This window comes from Hemiscyllium ocellatum, chromosome 10 (assembly GCF_020745735.1).
Source record: "Hemiscyllium ocellatum isolate sHemOce1 chromosome 10, sHemOce1.pat.X.cur, whole genome shotgun sequence".
Classification (NCBI taxonomy): Eukaryota; Metazoa; Chordata; class Chondrichthyes; order Orectolobiformes; family Hemiscylliidae; genus Hemiscyllium; species Hemiscyllium ocellatum.
Window position 1 is genome coordinate 86,997,639 of NC_083410.1, and position 21,510 is coordinate 87,019,148.

The 21,510-nt window shown below is 42.5% G+C and overlaps 1 protein-coding gene across 2 annotated transcripts in view; it reads left to right on the plus strand.

Annotated features, from left to right (window-relative positions):
- The window catches only part of dhx57 (DEAH (Asp-Glu-Ala-Asp/His) box polypeptide 57), a 124,702-nt gene that overhangs the window by 69,818 nt on the left and 33,374 nt on the right, over positions 1-21,510 (plus strand). For both annotated transcript variants that reach the window (XM_060831702.1, XM_060831701.1), the window contains exon 13: positions 18,290-18,406. In XM_060831702.1, the coding sequence (XP_060687685.1) occupies positions 18,290-18,406 (117 nt within the window). The remainder of the gene's footprint in view (positions 1-18,289; positions 18,407-21,510) is intronic.

Here is a 21,510-nt window from a genome sequence, read left to right on the forward strand (position 1 = left end):
GTTAGGAACGGTCCCTCCCAGCTTGGGTGCAGTTTGGTATCTTTCCAGGTCTTTATCAGGACCCAATCACCCAGTTGTATTCAATGTACAGCGAACTCAAGTGGAGGTGTCTGGGTCAACAGACCCTTCTTCCTAAGGACAGACAAAGAAGAGCCGAGCGCCACAATATAGTTCTTTAAAAACTTATCATTGAACTCTACAGTTGGTAATTGTCCTGTCACTTCCTCATCATTTCCTCTAATTAGGATTGGCTCAAAAACCTTAAGATACTCCTTAGTCAATTTAACACCGGTAGGTCCAATCTGCTGTGCTCTTCCAGCACCACTAATCCAAAATCTGGTTTCCGGCATCTGCAGTCATTGTTTTTACCTAAAACTTAGGGATGACCGTGCCGCTCCCTTGTCCACCAAAAATACTGCCTCCTACCCTTCAGGTCCCACCTTTAAATTTATCAAGTGTTCCCGGTGGGTCTCAGGAGGAAGGAACCCCTGACTCCCCTAATCTTCATCTAAGGTCATTAGGGAAACAGCATCCCTTTCTCATGCTAATTCCAAGCATTCCCGTTTAAAATGCCCCACTTTCCCGCAATGGTAACACTCTGCCTGTTGCCTCCTTTCCCAGGTATCTGACCCTTGTCTTTCATGTCCTCCCCTACCCTTCCTGTTATTCCTTGATCTCATTCTCCTTTTTGTTATTTCTTGTACTGCCGCCACCATCATTTTGGCTTTCTGTTTCTGCTTCTCGTCTTCCCTTTTCACATACGCTTTCTGTGCCTCACATAACAGTTCTTCCATCTGTCTTTCACTCCATCCATCTAATTTCTGTAACTTTTTTTGTATGTCTTGCCATGATTTAGTTACAAATTGGACCTTTAAGAGTCCCTGTGCTATCGGATTTTCGGGATCCATTCCCGAATACTTCCTTGTGGCCTCCTTGAGCCTTTTAAGAAATACGGAAGGGTTTCATCTTTCTCTTGTTGTACTTCAAAGGCCTTAACAACATTTTATGATCTAGGTGGCGCCTCTTTAATTCCTAATATTACCATTTCTCGTGGATCCCAAATTGACTCCACGTCTTCTGTCATTATTTTTCCAATGAGGGTCAACATTTAGGAATTTCTGTTTTGCTGGGGCCCCTTCTTCCCCAACTGGGTGCTTCTTTTCCCATTCCTGTAAAGCCGCTCTCCTAATCATACCTCGTTCTTCCCCTGAAAATAACGTTCCTAAAATTGCCATCCGTTCTCCCCAGGTATATAAATTAGGCCCTAGGAATTTATCTAATTGTTCGGCTAGTCCAACCGGATCCTGTTTTAAACTTTTCATTTCCTTTTTAAAGACCCTAACTTCACTGCTAGTTAAGGGAGCGTTTACATATCCGATTCTACCTTCCCCAGTTGGAACCTCTCGTAAGGGACATAATTTTACATTTCCATTATCTCTGCCCCTCCTTTACGTGTGGTGAGCCCCCTAGGTTCTGCATCTTTTGTTCAGAGTCCGTTCCCCTTGCTGTGTCTGCACTCGGTTCTACTTCGGGAGCTGTAGGCTCGTTCCGGGGAGTAGTATATGGGGGCGGCAAACACATTAAGGAATCTCACTGTGGCTTCCGTTGTTCATTCCTTTTCTGTTCTTTCCTTGATTCCTCGATATTCATGGGACATTATTTTACTCCCGCGCTCCCTATCCAACAAGCCACATAATCGGACTCTTCTTGACTGTATGGTTCTTTTCGATTGACATATATATTAAAATCGTGACACAGCCAATCCTGATCGGACCCATATTTGGGCCAAAAAATACCAGGCGCCTTAATACTTTCTCTAGTCGAAACGAAACAACAATAGTTTATCATTGTAGCCTTATCTTTCTCCCACATCCGGGAGTGGTGTTCCCAATTACCCAACATTCTCCCCAAAGACTGTCAGGCGGGATATATCCCCTTTAACGTTACTTACAGATCGATCGTTACACAGGCAACTCCCCGTGCCTCCCATTGTTGCTAATTTAATTAATCTTAACAAGGTCCAGTGTCACCTTCTTCTACACCCCCTTCAGGGTCCTGACTAGACACCTTACTCGTCCAATTAATCTGACCAATTATATGCTTTTTGAGACTTCAAGTGTTCTCCATAAATCACTTTTATGCAAGAATAAAGAGATTAGTTAGAAACTGATAGTAAGGCAGTCATGACCTGTAAAAAGAACAGGAGTTAACATTTTATTTCATAATCTGTAAAATCCTTAACCTTAAAAGAAATCATGTTAACCAGGGAACAAAGCACAAACATTCAATCACCAACAAACAAATGTGCATTCAAGCCGAATCTCAAAAGGTTAAACTCTCTCTCTCTCTAATCTCTCTCTCTCTCTCTCGCGCTCTCTCTCTCTCTTGCGTTTTCTCTCTCTCTCTCGTGCGTTCTCTCTCTCTCTTGCGCGTTCTCTCTCTCTCTTGCGCGCGTTCTCTCTCTTGCACGTTTTCTCTCTCTTGCACGTTTTCTCTCTCTCGCGCGTTCTCTCTCTCTCTCGCGCGTTCTCTCTCTCTCTCGCGCGTTCTCTCTCTCGCGCGTTCTCTCGCACTCTCTCTCTCTCTCGCGCGCTCTCTCTCACACTTTGAGCATCCCGTAACGTCTCCTTTAGCTTTTGAATATTCTTGACGTCTGGCCATAGATTAGTTACGAAGTGCACCATCAGTAGCTCTTCAGCTACTAGCCCTTCTGACACATGCTGTTTTCCATTGACATATGCTTTATTTTATATATCGCCAATTCCCTGTACTTTCGTGCATCCCAACCACCAAGGCAATACTTAAAGGTCTCTTTTCTTACCTTGGTCTGAGCACAGAGTTACCTGTGTGCCCCGCCCACGGCAATTCCTGCAGCAAATACTGCTACCCCCAGTCGCCCGGATATATACTTTAAGACCTTTCCCTACCCTGGTCTTGTGCACGAGAATTGCCCAACCGAACCCACTGCGTCTGCCCGCCTTGTTTCCAGGGTCTCCCAGTCCGGATCGTACTCTCCCAAACCGCGAACGACAAGCAAGGGAGTCGGAGATCACCGAAATCGGCGAGGTGCACCCCGTCGTCCCAAGAGTGTCGAGCGGTCGGAGTTTTGGATCCTGGAACGAGGCCCCCAATTGTGAGAAACAGAACTCACTCACAAATCAGCCTGAGACAAAGCCTTAGAAACAAGAACAATTTATTATGGCCTTGCAAGTACCAGATGCTTCTGCAATCAAGCAGAAATGCCCGCGAAAACAGAGCATGTAAGCATTCTTATTCAGTTTGTAAGTTGCGGAATCACTCCTCCCTTTTCCCATCCTATCATAAGCCGATTACCTCACTTGTTTTTTTTCTAGTTATTTTCTTATCTGGCCATCCTGCTGTCCTAGTATGTCTGCATTCTTTGTTCCTTGTTTGTTGCAGCTTGTTCTTTTATCCAGTTTCTTTTATCATACTATAAGCTTTATTGTGAAATGCCCCTGCTGCTGCTTTTTGTGATCAGCTACAACCCTTCATAGTTATTTCCTATCTTAAAACTATTTTCTTTAAAAGACGCTCTATATTCATTAAAGTCTTAGCCTTAAGTATGCTACATGCTACAAGAATTCCGCGACCGTTTGTATGATGATCCCCTTCTCCTCCCTCCACAACACCCCCCTCCCCCACCTGCAGAAACTACATTTCTAATCTCCCACATTTTATTTTCTTGTTCTGGAGTTAGAGTGCATTGTTAAGCCAGTTAGTTAGTTTCAGTCAACCAATTAATGCAAGGAACCTATTCCTATATGAGCCATCGGAAGAAAGACATGTCCTATGAAGCATTTACAGTTCCTTATTTGGGAAAAAAAAACAAATAGGCCTAATTAACAAAGATGAAGCTATCACCGGTTCAATTTTTCTACAATAAAAGTTTGAGATGGAGTCAGACCGCTTGGTAATAGACCTTTCAGTCCAAATTATCGAGGCCAACCAAGTTTTCCAAACTATACTAGGCCCATTTGTCTGCATTTGGTCCACATTCCTCCAAACTTCACTTATTCATATACCTATCTAAATGTTTTTGAAATATGGTAACTCTACCTACATCTACCACTTCCTCCGCTGTTCATTCCACATACTTACTAACTAACTAACTACTGTGTGAAAACATTGCCCCTTGGGTTCATTTTAAATCTTTTTCCTCTCACCTTAAAAATGTGCCCCTTAGTTTTGAACTCTCTCCCATTCCAGGGTAAGACCTTTGCTATTCACCTTATCTATGCCCCTTATGATTTTAAAAACCACTATAAGGTCATCCTCAACATCCTGTGCACCAATGAAAGAAAAGTTCCTAGCTTATCCATATAACTCAAACCCTCCAGACCCAGCAATATCCTGGTAAATCTTTTCTCCACTCTTTTTTTCCAATTTAGTAATATCCTTTCTGTAGTAGGATGACGAGAACTGTGCACAGTACTCTAAAAGAGGCCTCACATTGTCCTGTACAACCTCAATGTGACATCCCAACTCCTATACTCAGTGGTCTGAGAAATCATGACAAGCATGTTGAATGCAGCCTTAACCACCCTGTCTATTTATGATGCCTGAACCTCTAGATCTCTCTGTTCGACAACACTACCTAGGGCTCTGCCATTAACTGTACAAGTCCTGCCTTTTTCATTTCACCAAAATGCAATAACTCACATTTATCCAAATTAGATGCCATCTACCACTCTGCACCCCATTGGCAGAATTGATCAAGATTTCTTTGTAATCTTAGATAACCAATTTTGGTGTCATCTACAAAATTACTAACCGTGCCTCATAAATTCTCACCTAAATTTATATAAATGACAAACAAAAGTGGACCCAGCGCTGATACTTACACAACACTGTTGGTCACAGGCCTCCAGTTTGAAAAACAACCTTCCACCACCATCCTCTGTCTCCTCCTGTCAAGCCAATTTTGTATCCAATTGGCAAGCTCTCTCTGAATCCCATGTGATCTAACTTTACTAATTAATCTATTATGTGGAACCTTGTCAAAGACTTTACTGAAGTCCATGTAGACAATATCTACTGCTCTGTCCTCATCAATCTTTTTGGTTACATCTGCAAAATAAGAAGTTAGCCAAGTTTGAGAGACTTGATTTCCCATGCACGAAGTCATGCTGACAATCCCTAATCAGTCTTTGCATCTCCAAATGCATGTAATTCCTATCTCTCAGAAGCCCCTCCAACAACTTATCCACCACTAATGTCAAATTCACAGGTCTGTAGTTCCCTGGCTTCCCCTTACAGCCTTTCTTAAATAAATTAGCCACCCAATGATCCTCCAGCACCTCACCTATTCTATAGAAGTTACAAATATCTGAGTTGGGGCCCCACAATTTCTTCCCTAACGTCCCACGACATCCTGGGAGACACTTGATCAGGTCCTGGAGAATTATCCACCTTTTGTCTTTTAAGACCTCCAGCACTTCCTGTTTGTAATGTGGACTGTTTTCAGTCTGAAGTCACATGACACAGGTCATACTCCAACAGGTTTAGTTGAAATCACAAGCTTTCCTTCGTCAGGTGAAGTGACATGTCACCTGATGAAGGAGCAGCACTCTGAAAGCATGTAATTTCAAATAAAGCTGTTGGACTATAATCTGTCATGTGACTTCTGACTTTGTCCACCCCAGTCCATTACCAGCATCTCCACATCATGACTGTTTTCAAGGTGTCAGTATTTATTTCCCCAAGTTCCCTAGCCCACATTTCTTTCTCCACAGTAAAAACTGACATACAATATTCATTTCATATCTCTCCCATCCCCTGTGGTTCCACTCATTGACCTCCTTGTTGATCTTTAAGGGGACTTATTTTTCCCTGGTGGCCCTTTTGCTCTTAATGTTTTTGTAGAATCACTTTGGATTATCCTTATTCTGTAGAGATTCTATAATCTGGAACAACAGAGGAATACCCTAGGGAATGTGCAAATTTGCTTCAGAAATGTGAATTCAAAACCTAAACATGGAAGAATTTCAATTATTGGACAGCACGGTGGCACAGTGGTTAGCACTGCTGCCTCACAGTGCCAGAGACCCGGGTTCAATTCCCGCCTCAGGCGACTGACTGTGTGGAGTAGACACATTCTCCCCATGTCTGCGTGGGTTTCCTCCGGGTGCTCCAGTTTCCTCCCACAGTCCAAAGATGTGCGGGTCAGGTGAATTGGCCATGCTAAATTGCCCGTAGTGTTAGGTAAGGGGTAAATGTAGGGATACGGGTGGGTTGCACTTTGGCGGGTCGGTGTGGACTTGTTGGGCTGAAGGGCCTGTTTCCACACTGTAAGTAATCTAATCTAATCTTAACATTATCTGCCAAAGCTATCTCATATCCCTATTTTCCTTCTTGCTTTCCCTCTTAATGTCCCCATACCCCTTGTACTCTTCAAGAGATTCACTTGATCCCTATAGTCTATACATAATATATGACAACTCCTTATTCTTGAGCAGACCTTCAAAATCTTTATTCATCCATTGTTCCCTTCTCTTGCTAGCCTTACCCTTTACTCTAACTGGGGCATAATGCCTCTGAATTCTCATTATCTCATGTTTGAAAGCCTCCTATTTGCCAGTCACCCCTTCACCTGTGAACAGTCTGTTCCAATCAACTTTTGAAAGTTCTGTCTCATAACACCAAAATTTGCCTTACTCCAATTTAGAATTTTAACTTTTACACAAGGCCTACCCTTTTCTACAATTATTTTAAAACTAATAGAACTATGGTCACTAGTCCCTAAGTGCTCCCATACCAACACTCCAGTCACTTGCCTTGCCTTATTTCCCAAGAGAAGGACGTTTTGCTCCTTCTCTAATAATGTTGTCAAAGATCCAATATTCTACAGAATATTGGTTTGCCTAAACTGATATGCAAGATTACAATGTAATCCAGTTTCCCATACAGTCCTTGATCTTTGAAGCTTTTTGTGCATTGAGCACTCTGTCGATCTCTGCTCAATTGTCCAGAAAGTGGGGCTTCTTGCACATGATTTCCCTTGTAATTCTGTTTGTAGCAACAACATTCCTAGAAATTGATACTATTCTGGCATTGGTATTGCCAACATAGGGTCAACTTTCAAATATGTACTGGTACTGATGATGCAAATTTTATGATCCACTTCCTCAAATGATTCTTGCCTCAGTTCATAAGCCACTTTTTTCACTTTAAATAAACTATTTCAATGGTCTCCTGGCAGACCATCCTTCGTGAACCCTCAGATAACTTCAGTTTATCCCAAAACTTTGTTCTTTGCATCTTATATTGCATCAACCCCCATCTATCTAAATTAAATATATTTTAAACAGATCTAGCAACTCAAATCTAGACATCCACGAGGAGCTGTGGGCCATCGTCAACAAGAAAGTTGCAATCAAGAATAATCTGAAACCTCATTCCTCAACATATTGCCCAGTGTTTTATCACCAAGCCAGCAGGTCAACTCTTGTTCAAGAAGAATGTAGGAGGACATGCTGGGAGCAGTACCAGGCACACCTTATCCTGAGGTGTCAGCCTGTCAAAGCTGCAACACAGGACTACTTGGATGCTAAACTCAATAAGCAGCATGCAACAGACAGTTAAACAATTTCATAATTACCAGTTAAAATCTAAGCTGTGCAGTTCTGCCATATAGCTGTGAATGGTAGTGAACAATTAAACAATTCACTGGATAAGGAAGCTGCAATTATATTCCTTTCATCAACAATGCCTAACACATCCATTCAAAAGACATGTTTGAAGCACCTAAACTTCTCCGTATCAGTCTTCAGCCAGTTTGGTTAATTCTTCGTAATATCAAGAACAGCTGATAGTGCTGAATACTGTAAATATTGTAGTCTTTGTCAAAATGCTAGTAATAGTACAGAAGACTAGTGATCAAGAATTAGCTGCACCCCTTGTCAAACTCTTCTAGTCCAGCTACAATACAGGCATCTGTATAATAATGTGGAAAATTTCCTAAGTATGTCATATCTATGTAAAGTAGGAGAAATAGAGCCTGCTCAGAGACTGACTTTTTATGCTTTCTTTATGTTGGATCAAAAAATGGATTCTGCGTTCATGTGACCTATATGGACTACTATGTCTTGACATAGAATTTGTGGATTTACTACTTGTTTGCTTTTGTAGATTGTATTCCAATCAAATCCAAAATTAATCTCTGAATGGCAGAAAGGATGTGCTAGCTCAGGCACCTGCTAGACACATTCCAGCTACCAAGTGGTGGTCTCTGTGAGCTGTTGCAGCTGGTCATTTTCTGGAATAGCTCACTGAACCTATTGTGCTTGGCTGTGGCCAAAATGAGTAAGATTAAAGTTTAGTCTTATCTTCAAACTCAAATTCAATGTTGATCTGTAGGTCTGAAGGAATTACTTTGTTCTTAATGGGGTATGGAAGTCTACTAAAAGCATTGGTAATAGTCATTAAGGACTGAAGAAGGGCTCGTGCCCGAAACTTCGATTCTCTTCCTTGGATGCTGCCTGACCTGCTGCGCTTTTCCAGCAACACATTTTCAGCTCTGATCTCCAGCATCTGCAGTACTCACTTTCTCATAGTCATTAAGGAGCCTGGTTTTATTGTCCTCTAACGTCATACCCTTGCATCTTCACAAGTAGGGATTGTAATGAGGGAGGTGCACTTGAGAAGGTTTTGGTTGATCATTTCTAATGATTTGTGCTTGATATGATACAATTAAATTCTTGTCAAATAGGTACATATGAAACCAGTATAATCTGTAAAGTAGAGCAGAGAATTTATCTTTCAAATGTTGGAGCAATTTTCCTAAGCTGTCATAAGGACCAAACATAATTGGCTGGCTGTCCTGTAATAGATATGCTTCAAGGCTTTTCTGGGATGCATCTAGCTTTCAAAGCTCGAAGCTTTGAGGCATCATAATATTGAAAAATACATTTGGCTGGATGATGAAGCATTTTTGAGAAATTGAAAGATGTGCTGGTTATCTTCCTGCCACGTGTATGAACATAGACATAGTCATACAGCACAGAAGAGGTCTTTCCATCTAATGAGTCTGTGCTAACCTATCTACACTAATCCCACTTTTCAGCATTTGACCCATAGACTTGAATGTTATGACATTTCAAGTGCATGTCCATGTACCTTTTAAACGTTTTGAGGTTTTCTGCCTCTATAATGTTCCCAGGCATTGTATTCCAGATTCCCACCATCCTTTGAGTGAAAAATTATTAGCTCAAATCTCCTGTAAAACACATGGCCGTCACCTTAAAATGATGCGGCCTTGTTTTTGACCTTTCCACTTAGGGGTAACAGCTGCTTTCTGTCCACCCTGTCCATGCCCTATATAATCTTACACCGCAATCGAGCCTTTTCTGCTTGAAAGAAAACAGCACAAGCTTATCCAGCCTCTCTTCTTTGCTAAAGTGCTCTACCTCAGGCCACACCCTGGCAAATCTCCTTTGCACCTCTTCCAGTGTAATCACATCTTTCCTGGAGTGTTGCAATCAGAACTGCATTTAGTGTCCCAGCTGTAGACTCTCAATTTTGTACGGCTCCATAACAATCTTCCTGTTCTTATAATCTGTGTCATAACTGGCTAAAGGCAAGTATCCTACTTGAGGAACGTTTCAGGGAACACCGCTGGGACACCCGCACGAACCAACCCAACCATCCCTTGCCTGAACACTTTAACTCCCCCTCCCACTCCGCCGAGGACATGCAGGTCCTTGGCCTCCTCCATCGCCAGACCCTGACCACACGACGCCTGGAGGAAGAGCGCCTCATCTTCCTCCTAGGAACCCTCCAACCACACGGGATGAATGTAGATTTTTCCAGCTTCCTCATTTCCCCTCCCCTCACCTTATCTTAGTCCCAACCCCCGGATTCAGCACCTTCCTCTTAACCTGCAATCTTCTTCCTGACCTCTCCGCCCCTGCCCCCACCCCCTCTCCGGCCTATCACCCTCACCTCCTTCTACCTATCGTATTCCCAGCACCCCTCCCCCTACCTTTTATCTCAGCCCGCCTGGCACACCAGCCTCATCCCTGAAGAAGGGCTTATGCCCGAAATGTCATTTCTCCCGCTCCTTGGATGCTGCCTGGCCTGCTGTGTTTCTCCAGCACCATATTTTTCAACTCTGGTCACCAGCATCACCAGTCCTCACTTTCTCTTAGTTAAATTCCATCTACCACTGATCTGTCCATCTAATCAATTCTTCTATATCTTCCTGTAACCTTAGACCTCCTTCCTCAATTAACCAACCATCCAATCCTCGTGTACTTCTCAATTCTCGCCACCATCTCATCTATATCATGTATATATAACATGAACAGTAAGGGACTCGGAAACAGAAGCAGAAATTGCTCATCTGTAAAGAGAACGCAGAGTCAACGTTTCAGTTCAAGTGTTGAGAGTGTGTTGCTAGAAAAGCACAGCAGGTCAGGCAGCATCTGAGTAGCAGGAAAATTGATGTTTCGGGCCAGAGCCCTTCATCAGTTCAAGTGACCCTTGCTCAGAACTGATTGTAGCTAGGAAAATGTCAGTTTATAAGCAGAAGATAGATGGAGGGAGGGGTAACGAGTAAATGATAAGTGGGGATAGAACCCAAAGAGAGAGATGAACAGTTGGACAGACTTGAGAATGATCTGGCTGTGAGGATGAATGGTTATTAATGGGGACTGTTAGTGGCTAACAATGGGTTGTGTGTAATAACAGACTGTGATAACAAGATCTGGTTTGTGGGGCTTGTGGTAAGGACATGGGAGAGCTCAAGCCCTAAAGGTCTTGAACTTGATATTGAGTCCAGAGGCTGCAGGATCCCCAAGCAGGAACTGAACTTGCAAATGTCTCAGGGCAGAAGTGGGTACTGCAGATGCTGGAGATTAGAGTCAAGATTAGAGTGGCGCTGGAAAAGCAAAGCAGGTCAGGCAGCATCTGAGAAGCAGGAAAAATCGACGTTTCAGGCAAAACTTCCATCAGTAGACCTTGCAACGGTCTCAGTTTTATCCCTCTGTGTAAATTTCAGGCACGACATAATATTGAACTCTTTGTTCCATCATCTTCACCTCCATGCCTATTTCTTTGGACAAGAGTCCTCTCTCTGTCTCATAGACCCCTTTTCTCACCTCCAATGTTCTCTTGCCACATGGATCCCTCCCTCTGGCCTTTTATTTGTACTCGACCTGTTCATTGAGAAATGTCAACATGACTTTAGTCACCTCAATTTCTTTGTGCCCCTTACCCATTCCAACCTATCCTCCTGGGAACTGATTGCACTCCATTCTCTCAGATCCAACCTGACTTTGTAATCAAACCTGCTGATAAGGGTGGTGCTGTGGTAGTCCAGCAGAATGACCTCTATGTTGTAGATGCTGAGCACCAGCTCTCAGATACCACCTCCAATCTCCCTTGGACCATGGCCCTGCAATGGAACATCAGGCCATTGTGTCTACTACAGTAACCAATCTCATTTCATCTGACCACCACCATCACCGCCACCCCACCTCCTTGCCAAAACTGCCTCCAAGTGGATTGACCCCGACTTCCCAAAATCCACAAACAGGACTGACTGGATAGACCCATCGTTTCTGCCTGCCCCTACCCCACAGAACTGATCTCTTCTGACCTTGACTCTGTCTTTTCTCCCCTGGTCCAGTCCCTGCATGCTAACATCTGTATTTCCTCTGATGCCTTCCGCCAGTTTAAGAATTTTCAGTTTGCAGGATCTGGACACCACCACTTTACCAATGAAGTGCAATCCCTTTACACATTCATCCCCCATCAGGATGATCTCGGGGCTCTCTGCTTCCTCATGGAACAAGTGCCTGTACTGTCCCCACTCACCAGCTGCCTCCTCCATCTGACCGAGCTTGTCCTCACCCTAAACAACATTTCTTTTCACACTTGTCATTTTCTTCAGGTCAGAAGGTGGATGTGGGTACTTGCATTGGCCCCAGTTATTCTTTGTGGAGTATGTGGAACATTCCATGTTCCAGTTCTGTTTCAGCCCCCACCTACAACTCTTTCTCTGGTATATTGATGATATCATCAGTCCTGCCTCCCTCTCTTGTCCAGAATTGGAAATATTTATCGATTTTGCTTCTGGTTTCCACCCTACTTTCACCCCCACCTCGTCCATCTCTGATTCCTCCCTCCCTTTCCTTGACATCTGTTTCCATTTCTGGGGATAGACTGGCCACCAATGTCCACTACAAATCTACAGACTCCAATAGTTGCCTGGATTATACATCCTTGCTCCCTGCTTCCTGTAAAAGCTCTAGTCCATTCTCCCAGTTCCTCCATCTCTATCCCATATGTTCCAATGATGCCAACTTCATCAAGGGAGCCTCCTAAATGTCCCTACCATCCCACCAGATCCAGAGGACCATTAGCTGCCATTTCCACCATCTCCAGCGAGATGTCACTGCTGGACACACATTACCCTCCTATCCGTAGTCAGTCTTCCACAGTGACTGTTCCCTCCTGGACACCCTGGTCCACTCTTCCTTCACTCCCAAAACTACTCCACAGCCTCATGGCACCTTTCTCTGCTACCGCAGAAGGTGTTAGATCTGTCCAATTACTTCCTCCCTCATCAGAATCCAAGAGCCCAAAGTGAAGCAGCGTTTCCCACAATCTAGTCTACTGCATTCATTGCTCAAAATGTGGTCTCCTCAACATTGGAGAAAAGAAGCGTACGCTGGATGATCACTTCACAAAATACTTGCGTTCTGTCTGCAAAAAAGACAACTCGCAGTTGCCTGCCAATTCACCGTGTTCCCTGGCCGAAATCTTTGTCCCAGGCTTGCTGCCATTTTTCAGTGAAGCTCAGGACAAGCCAGAAGAACAGCATTTCAATTTCTACTTGGGGACCCTGTAGCCTTCTGGGCTCAATATCGACTTCAATAACTTTAGGGCTTGAGCTCTCCCATCTCCCATGTCCTTACCAAAACCTTCACATACCAAACCTTGTTATCACATTGTCTGCTATTACATACTACCCATTGTTAGCCACTAATAGTCCCCATCAATAGCTATTCACCGAGCTGGAAGTTTTTGTTGCAAACGTTTTGTCCCCTGGCTAGGCGACATCATCAGTGCTTTGGAGCCTCCTGCGAAGCGCTTCTTTGATGTTTCTTCCGGTATTTATAGTGGTCTGTCCTTGCCGCTTCCGGGTGTCAGTTTCAGCTGTCCGCTGTAGTGGTTGGTATATTGGGTCCAGGTCGATGTGTTTGTTGATGGAGTTTGTGGATGAATGCCATGCCTCTAGGAATTCCCTGGCTGTTTTCTGTCTGGCTTGCCCTATGATAGTAGTGTTGTCCCAATCGAATTCATGTTGCTTGTTGTCTGCATGTGTGGCTACTAGGGATTGCTGGTCGTGTCGTTTCGTGGCTAGTTGATGTTCATGTATGCGGATTGTTAGCTGTCTTCCTGTTTGTCCTATATAGTTGTTTTGTGCAGTCCTTGCATGGTATTTTGTATACTACATTAGTTTTGCTCATGTTTAGTATCGGGTCCTTTGTTCTAGTAAGTTGTTGTCTGAGCGTGGCTGTTGGTTTGTGTGCCGTTATGAGTCCTAAGGGTAGCAGTAGTCTGGCTGTCAGTTCTGAAACGCTCCTGATGTATGGTAGTGTGGCTAGTCCTTTTGGTTGTGGCATGTCCTCGTTCCGTGGTCTTTCTCTTAGGCATCTGTTGATGAAGTTGCGTGGGTATCCGTTTTTGGCAAATACCTTGTATAGGTGTTCCTCTTCTTCTTTTTGCAGTTCTGGTGTACTGCAGTGTGTTGTGGCCCTTTTGAATAGTGTCCTGATGCAGCTTCGTTTGTGTGTGTTGGGGTGGTTACTTTCATAGTTTAGGACTTGGTCTGTGTGTGTTGCTTTCCTGTATACCCTTATGGTGAATTCTCCATTCGGTGTTCTCTGTACTATCACGTCTAGGAATGGGAGTTGGCTATCCTTTTCTTCTTCTCTCGTGAATCGGATTCCTGTGAGTGTGGCGTTGATGATCCGGTGTGTTTTTTCTATTTCCGTGTTTTTGATGATTACAAACGTGTCATCGACATATCTGACCCAGAGTTTGGGTTGAATTTGTGGTAGGACTGTTTGTTCTAACCTTTGCATAACTGCCTCTGCTATGAATCCCGAGATTGGTGATCCCATGGGTGTTCCGTTGATTTGTTCGTATATCTGGTTGTTGAATGTAAAGTGTGTAGTGAGGCACAAGTCCAGTAGTTTAAGTATACCGTCTTTGTTGATAGGTTCCGCTTCCTGTTTTCTGTTCTGTATGTCCAGTAGGTTGGCTATTGTTTCTCTGGCTAGGGTTTTGTCAATCGAAGTGAACAGTGCCGTCACGTCGAATGAGATCATGGTTTCTTCTTTGTCTATGTGTATATTTCTGAAGATGTTCAAGAATTCCTGTGTTGATTGTATGGAGTGTTTGGATCCGCTGACCAGGTGTTTCAGTTTCTGTTGTAGTTCTTTGGCCAGTTTGTATGATGGTGTCCCTGGTAGTGATACTATGGGTCTGAGTGGGATGTCTGGTTTGTGTACTTTGGGTAGTCCGTAGAATCTGGGGGTGTTGTTGCTTTCCGGTTTCATTCTTTGTAGGTCAGCTTTGGTTATCTGTCCGTTTTTTTGTAGATTCCTTAGCGTTTTATTTATTCTATTGGTGAGTTGTGGTGTGGGGTCAAATTCCTTCATTTGGTAGGTGTTGGTATCTGCGAGTAGTTGTTGTGCTTTTTGGATGTAATCTGATTTATCTAGGATGACCGTCATTCTGCCTTTATCTGCTGGTAGTATGATTATGTTCTTATCGTTTCTTAGTGCTTTCAGTGCTTCCCTCTCCTTGGTGTTGAGGTTATGTGTTTGTCTTTTCCTTATCATCATGGGTACGACAGTTTGTCTCACTGTTTGTTGTGTCTCTTCTGTCAGTCCATTGTTCCTGAGTGTGCATTCCAGTGCTGCTAGGAAGTCTGCTGTCTTGGCATCCCTGTGGTTGTAGTTGAGTCCCTTGGCCAGTATTGTTCTTTCCATGTCTGTGAACTGTTTGTGGGAGAGGTTTTTAACCCAGGTGTGTGTTGTAGTGTCCTCTTTGTTGCGTGTTAGTTTGGCCATTTTTTCTTTTAGTGCCGTTTTTTTGCGGTGTATTGTCCTGTTCTGTCCTATTGTGACAGCCTGTTCTATGGTCCGGGTCCATTCATGATTAGTGGTTTTTGAAATTAACGACTTTTGGCGCGCAATTTCTTGTTTGTATTTGTGGAGTCAGTTGTGAGCGTCTGTGATCATCAACGCCACACTCACAGGAATCCGATTCACGAGAGCAGAAGAAAAGGACAGCCAACTCCCATTCCTAGACGTGATAGTACAGAGAACACCGAACGGAGAATTCACCATAAGGGTATACAGGAAAGCAACACACACAGATCAAGTCCTAAACTATGAAAGTAACCAGCCCAACACACACAAACGAAGCTGCATTAGGACACTATTCAAAAGGGCCACAACACACTGCAGTACACCAGAACTGCAAAAAGAAGAAGAGGAACACCTATACAAGGTATTCGCCAAAAACGGATACCTGCGTAACTTCATCAACAGATGCCTAAGAGAAAGACCACGGAACGAGGACATGCCACAACCAAAAGGACTAGCCACACTACCATACATCAGGAGCGTTTCAGAACTGACAGCCAGACTACTGCTACCCTTAGGACTCATAACGGCACACAAACCAACAGCCACGCTCAGACAACAACTTACTAGAACAAAGGACCCGATACCCAACATGAGCAAAACTAATGTAGTATACAAAATACTATGCAAGGACTGCACAAAACACTATATAGGACAAACAGGAAGACAGCTAACAATCCGCATACATGAACATCAACTAGCCACGAAACGACACGACCAGCTATCCCTAGTAGCCACACACGCAGACAACAAGCAACATGAATTCGACTGGGACAACACTACTATCATAGGGCAAGCCAGACAGAAAACAGCCAGGGAATTCCTAGAGGCATGGCATTCATCCACAAACTCCATCAACAAACACATCGACCTGGGCCCAATATACCAACCACTACAGCGGACAGCTGAAACTGACACCCGGAAGCGGCAAGGACAGACCACTACAAATACCGGAAGAAACATCAAAGAAGCGCTTCGCAGGAGGCTCCAAAGCACTGATGATGTCGCCTAGCCAGGGGACGAAACGTTTGCAACAAAAACTTCCAGCTCGGCGAACAGAACCACAACAACGAGCACCCAAGCTACAAATCTTCGCACAAACTTTGAGCTATTCACCCTCAGCCAGATTGTTATCCACTTCTGTCCGTCCAACGGTTCCTCTCTCATTCTTTGGGTGCTCTCCCCACCTATCATTTTTCATTTCCCTCTCTTTCACACCCCCCTCCCCCACCCCATCTTCTGCTTATAAGCAGACATTTTCCTAGCTATCATCAGTTCTGCGGAAGTCACTAAACCCAAAATGTTAACTCTGATTTCTCTCCACAGATGCTGCCAAGACCAGCTGAACTTTTTCAGCAATTTCTATTTTTGTTTCTGATTTACAGCATCCGCAGTTCTTTCTGTTTTTAAATTCGGGACCCAACACTGATCCCTGTGGTGCACCACTGTACACCAGCCTCCAGTCACAAACTGCTTTCCACTACAACGTCTGTCTCCTACCATTAAGCTGATTTTGGATTTGTCTCGTCAAATTGCCCTGGATTCCTTGTACGTTTACCTGCTTTATCAGTTTCCCATGTGGGAACTTACCAAAGACTTCGCTGAAATCCATATGAGTTACACCAACTACGCTTTACGCACCTACACACCTGATCACCACCTCTCAAAATTCAGTCAAATTTGTTAGGCATGACTGCACTCTATTGACTATTCGTGATCAAACCTTGCCTTTCCATGTGGAGATTATTTCTCTCCTTTAGAAGTCTCTCCAATAGTTCCTTGCCACTGATGTGAAACTCACTGGTCTATAATTCTCTGGTTTATCTCGAATATCCTTCTTGAAAGGTGGAATTATATTAGCTGTCTCCAGTGCTGTGGCACCTCCCCATGGCCACCGGTAACGTAAAAAATTAGATCTGAGCCCTTGTAATTTCCTCTCTCGAATCTGACAGCAGCCTGGGATACAACTCATCTGGACCTGGTGATTTGTCCATTTTTAAAGCAGCCAGAATCTCCAATGCCTCCTTGCTCTCCAAGTCAATTTGCTCAGGAACCTCACAGTTCTCCTCCCTAAATTATGTATCTACATCCTCCTTTGCCCGAGTGAAGATAGAATTTGTCCACAAGGTTTGCTGAGGATGATCCTTGTGCTTGATTCCCTTCTCCAAATACTTTTAGGTGTCTGCAAGAGGCATTGGGTGACTGGTTCCAACTTATTAAGGTCTTTTAACTTAACAATTAAAAATCACACTTTATAGCAACTGGAAAGGGGAAATAAACGGCTATCTTCAGTCGAGAGATGTTTTTCATTGCAGAAAAAAGAGCTATTGCCTTTGCAAAAATCCTCCCAGAAATGGATTTATAGCCTCAAGCTTTTTAGCTACCTGGGAGCTAATCTCAGTTGTTGGGAGGCAGAGAGTTTTTGTCATTGATCTGCAGACTAGTGATCAGTTACCAATCAGCTACGTTGTTGCCCACCAAAGCTCCATTCATACACACACCTTGGTTCCAGCTGGTCTGTAGACCAGACTTTTACTGCTGCTTGACCAAGCAACTGTGTAAAATAGTACAAGTGACAGGTTACCTTAAACACGTGCAGCAATCTTCAACAATCCTTGGTTTTTAAAACTGTTCCTTTTCCTATTAAGTTCTCGATTAAAAATACAAAAATGAAAAAATGCAATTTTACATCAGTATAATTTTTCTCGCATGCCAAATTATCCAGGAAGAATTGTCCACTTGTAAAATTGCATCTAATGTTGGATACTGTGCAGTAAATTTTGCAAATGTTGACTGGTTTTGGTGCTAGTGAGATGCTAGGTTTGTAGGCCATACTTCTCAAAGACTTTGAAATCATGATAAACATCATGTTCCTTTGACTGTACACAGCAAGTAATGTACAGATACTGACCATGCCTTACCAACCCGCATAGCAAAACTGCCTCCGTCAATATTATGAAGGTGAGAGGTAGCATCTTGTGCATTTCTATTCATGTGCAAGTAGACTATGTGAACGATGAAGCAACCAGCTGTGATCTATATAAGTTTGTTATAGGCAGTAGCTGTACTTCTGTTTATGTTGGTAAATCTGTTTCTTTTCCTTTCAGGGATTAGTAAGTCAGTATTAAAGACTATGGCTAGAATGGACCTGGATAAGATCAATTTGGACCTAATAGAAGCTCTACTCGAGTGGATAGTGGATGGAAAACACAATTACCCTCCAGGTAAGTGGAGTCAAATCCAGTCTGCTATTCGTATATAGTTGCAGTTACTTAGAAAAGATGTTGAAATGGTCATTGACCAACATGTGTCCAGTGCTTGAATCTTGCAAACTTTGAAGGTCATTTGTACTGTCAGAGTTGGCTTAGGATAAAGTGTATGGAGATACAGGCGGGAGGTGTAAGCAGTTGGGCTTCAGTTGAAACCTGTTCTGTGTTTCCTGTAAGATGATTCCCATGAGACGTTTGGTTGAATAAGAATATTTACTGAGAACAAATTTGGAAAGAATAAAACCATGGCTATAAGAAAATTGAGAATGAATGAATGAAAGAATTGCATTCTAATATATTCCTTGACCTCTGGCCATAACACAACCTTTTACAACTAGTTGTTCTTCTCCAGAAAGCGTGTCTGTGAAGGATACAACTGGAGCCAAGCCTTGTATTCTTTCTTATTGATTTACAGAGTTAAGCACTACAAATATACACCTCTTAACACAACAACTACTGTTTTCACTTGTGTCTTTTTTTGGGCTTAAGTGAATCCCTTTTTTTTCCTCTTTAAATAAGAATTAGAGCTAATATGCACAACTGAAATTTCAAACAAATTAAACCAAAAATGTCACTTAGTACAAGCTTTATATTGTGGGTGCCCTGTTCTAAGAGCCTAACAAATTTATTTGTACATTCACTTATTTTTGTAAAACAGATGATTAATTCTGACATTGCCTCGAGGGAAACTAGTTTTCCACAGTCAAAATATTTGCAGCAGCTTTTTGAAATTTTTTTAGCGTCCAGAACTAATGGACAATATTTACCATTTTCAAGATGTATTATGAAAGCTATTACACTAGAGTACCCATCAGAATGTGAATATTATGTGGAATATTATAAAAAATTAAGTTCTGTATGACACGTGAAGATCGGACATTAAAAATGTTCCTCTCAATATCATATTTTGTTTTCTCTTACAACGCTCTTCGAAGTTTTTTTTGTGTTGTACTTAAATGAGTAGATCAAACTGGCATCTTGACTGGCTTAATCGGAGTATAGGGGCAGAGAGGGGAAAGAATAGCAAGAGTATTATTAGGGGGCATAGGTTTAAGATAAAAGGAAGTAAGCTTTAAAGGAGATGCGAGAGCCTGTGCCTGGAATGTATTGTCAAGAAGGAGGTAGAATTGGACACAATAGCAACATTTAAGAGGCATCTTGATGGATGCATGAATAAATAGGGAATAGAGGGATAAGTTTCATTTTCTAAGACTAAATCCCCTCTAGTTGAGCTTGTTACATGCTGGTAAAATGGTTCTCTTGTTGCAGTTCAAGAATGTTGTGTCCTCTGAGTCTTTCATATTGCTTGTATCACAGTTGATGTTGGGTAGTTGAAGCCCCTGTTACTACCCTATTGTTTTTGAACACAGAAATTTGCTTCCGTATTTGCTAATCTCTCTGCTTCTCACTATCTAGAGGTCAATAGTACACTTCTAGAAGTTTGGCTGCCATTTTTGTAATCCTGATCTGAACCAATATGGCTCCACTTGATGATTAAGTTACTATATCATCCCTCTTTGCAACTGTATTTGATTCTTTAACCAATTACTCTCCGTTCTGATCTCCTCTTTATCTCCTGCATCACTCATTGGTCCAGTTAGTTGGAGACCAAACAAAGATGGGAGTCCTGACACATTTATTACATGGAAATTGCCTGGGAAGTTGTAACTTCCAATGGCCTGTTACCTAATGTCTTAAACCCTCTAAATACCTCTCTTACTTATGTTACAGTCAGAGACTTTGAAGGAGTCTGACTTTTTTACTTTTAAAGATAGCCAGAAAAGGGTTAAAGAGATTAAAAGCTGTTCTGATTTCTGGTTAACTATACATCCACCTCCACCCTTGACTCACCAGTAGACCCCACCCCCCCGCCCCTTTCCATGACTTCAGTACATTAGCACTTCAATTTCACCCTTTAAAAAATTCATTTGACCTACTGTATCTCCTCACCCATTTGCCATGAACTCCCACAACCACTTGTCTGCTTGGCCACTTGGCATCCTACCCCTCACTTACCTTACACATTTGTATTCTGTCCTTAGCCATCGAAATGACTTTAGGACCTTTAAACATGAATTAAGACAATTATTGCTGTTATGATGAGACATGTTTTTTGTGATGATTCACTCACTGTTGCTTGCATAGCTTGCTGGACTGCCCCTGCCTTGTAGTCTAGCTGGAAAACGTCTGACAGCAAAGTGACGGACAATTTTTTTTTGTCTGATTTGGATGGAAATAAAAAATATGGATCTGGATCAAAAAAAATTCAAGAATTATTTTCTCCTCACTGAAATGACTTGCTATTAATTATCTTCTCTTCAAGATCAACTTGTCAAGTAGTTTCAACATTTATTTTGGGTGGTTTGTGTTTAGAATGTCAAACTTTTGGACAGAGGGGTAGAGAGTTTCTAGTATGTTACTAAGAATGAAGAATTTCTGTTGTATAAACTTTGGGATTGTTCTCCGAGCAGAGAAGGTTAAAGAGAGATTATATTCAAAATTCTGAGGGATTTTCATAAAACAAATAACAAGAAATTGTTTCCATTGTGAAGAGAATCAGAACTCAGATTTAAGACAAATGGAGCTTGACCAGAGGAGAGCTTAAGGGAAATGTTTCTAATGTCCACAAGTTATAACGAACTGGAATGCACAGCTTGAAAGCATGGTGGAAACAGATTCACAAGTAAAAGGGAATTAGATATATAATAAAAAGGAACCTTTTGCATGGCTATGGGACAAGGTCAGGGAATGGCATTACTAGATAGCTTTTTCAAAGTTCCAGCATTGATGTGTTGAGCTCAATGGTTGCATTGAGTTCTGTATAGTTGTATGAAAATGTTGCCTGACCCTTTGGACAATTCTATTCTTTCAATTCTTTACATCTGATAGATAAACAAGCTATCTCATTCTGTTTTGCCTTTTGATATCTTTAAAATGTTGCTGAAAATGGTTTTAATTTTTCCAAACCAATTCCAGATCTGCTGAGTTTATACTAAATAGGGAAATTATTTGTCTTTTTTCCCCTTTTGTTTGGTAAACTTGGGTCACATGGGATTCAG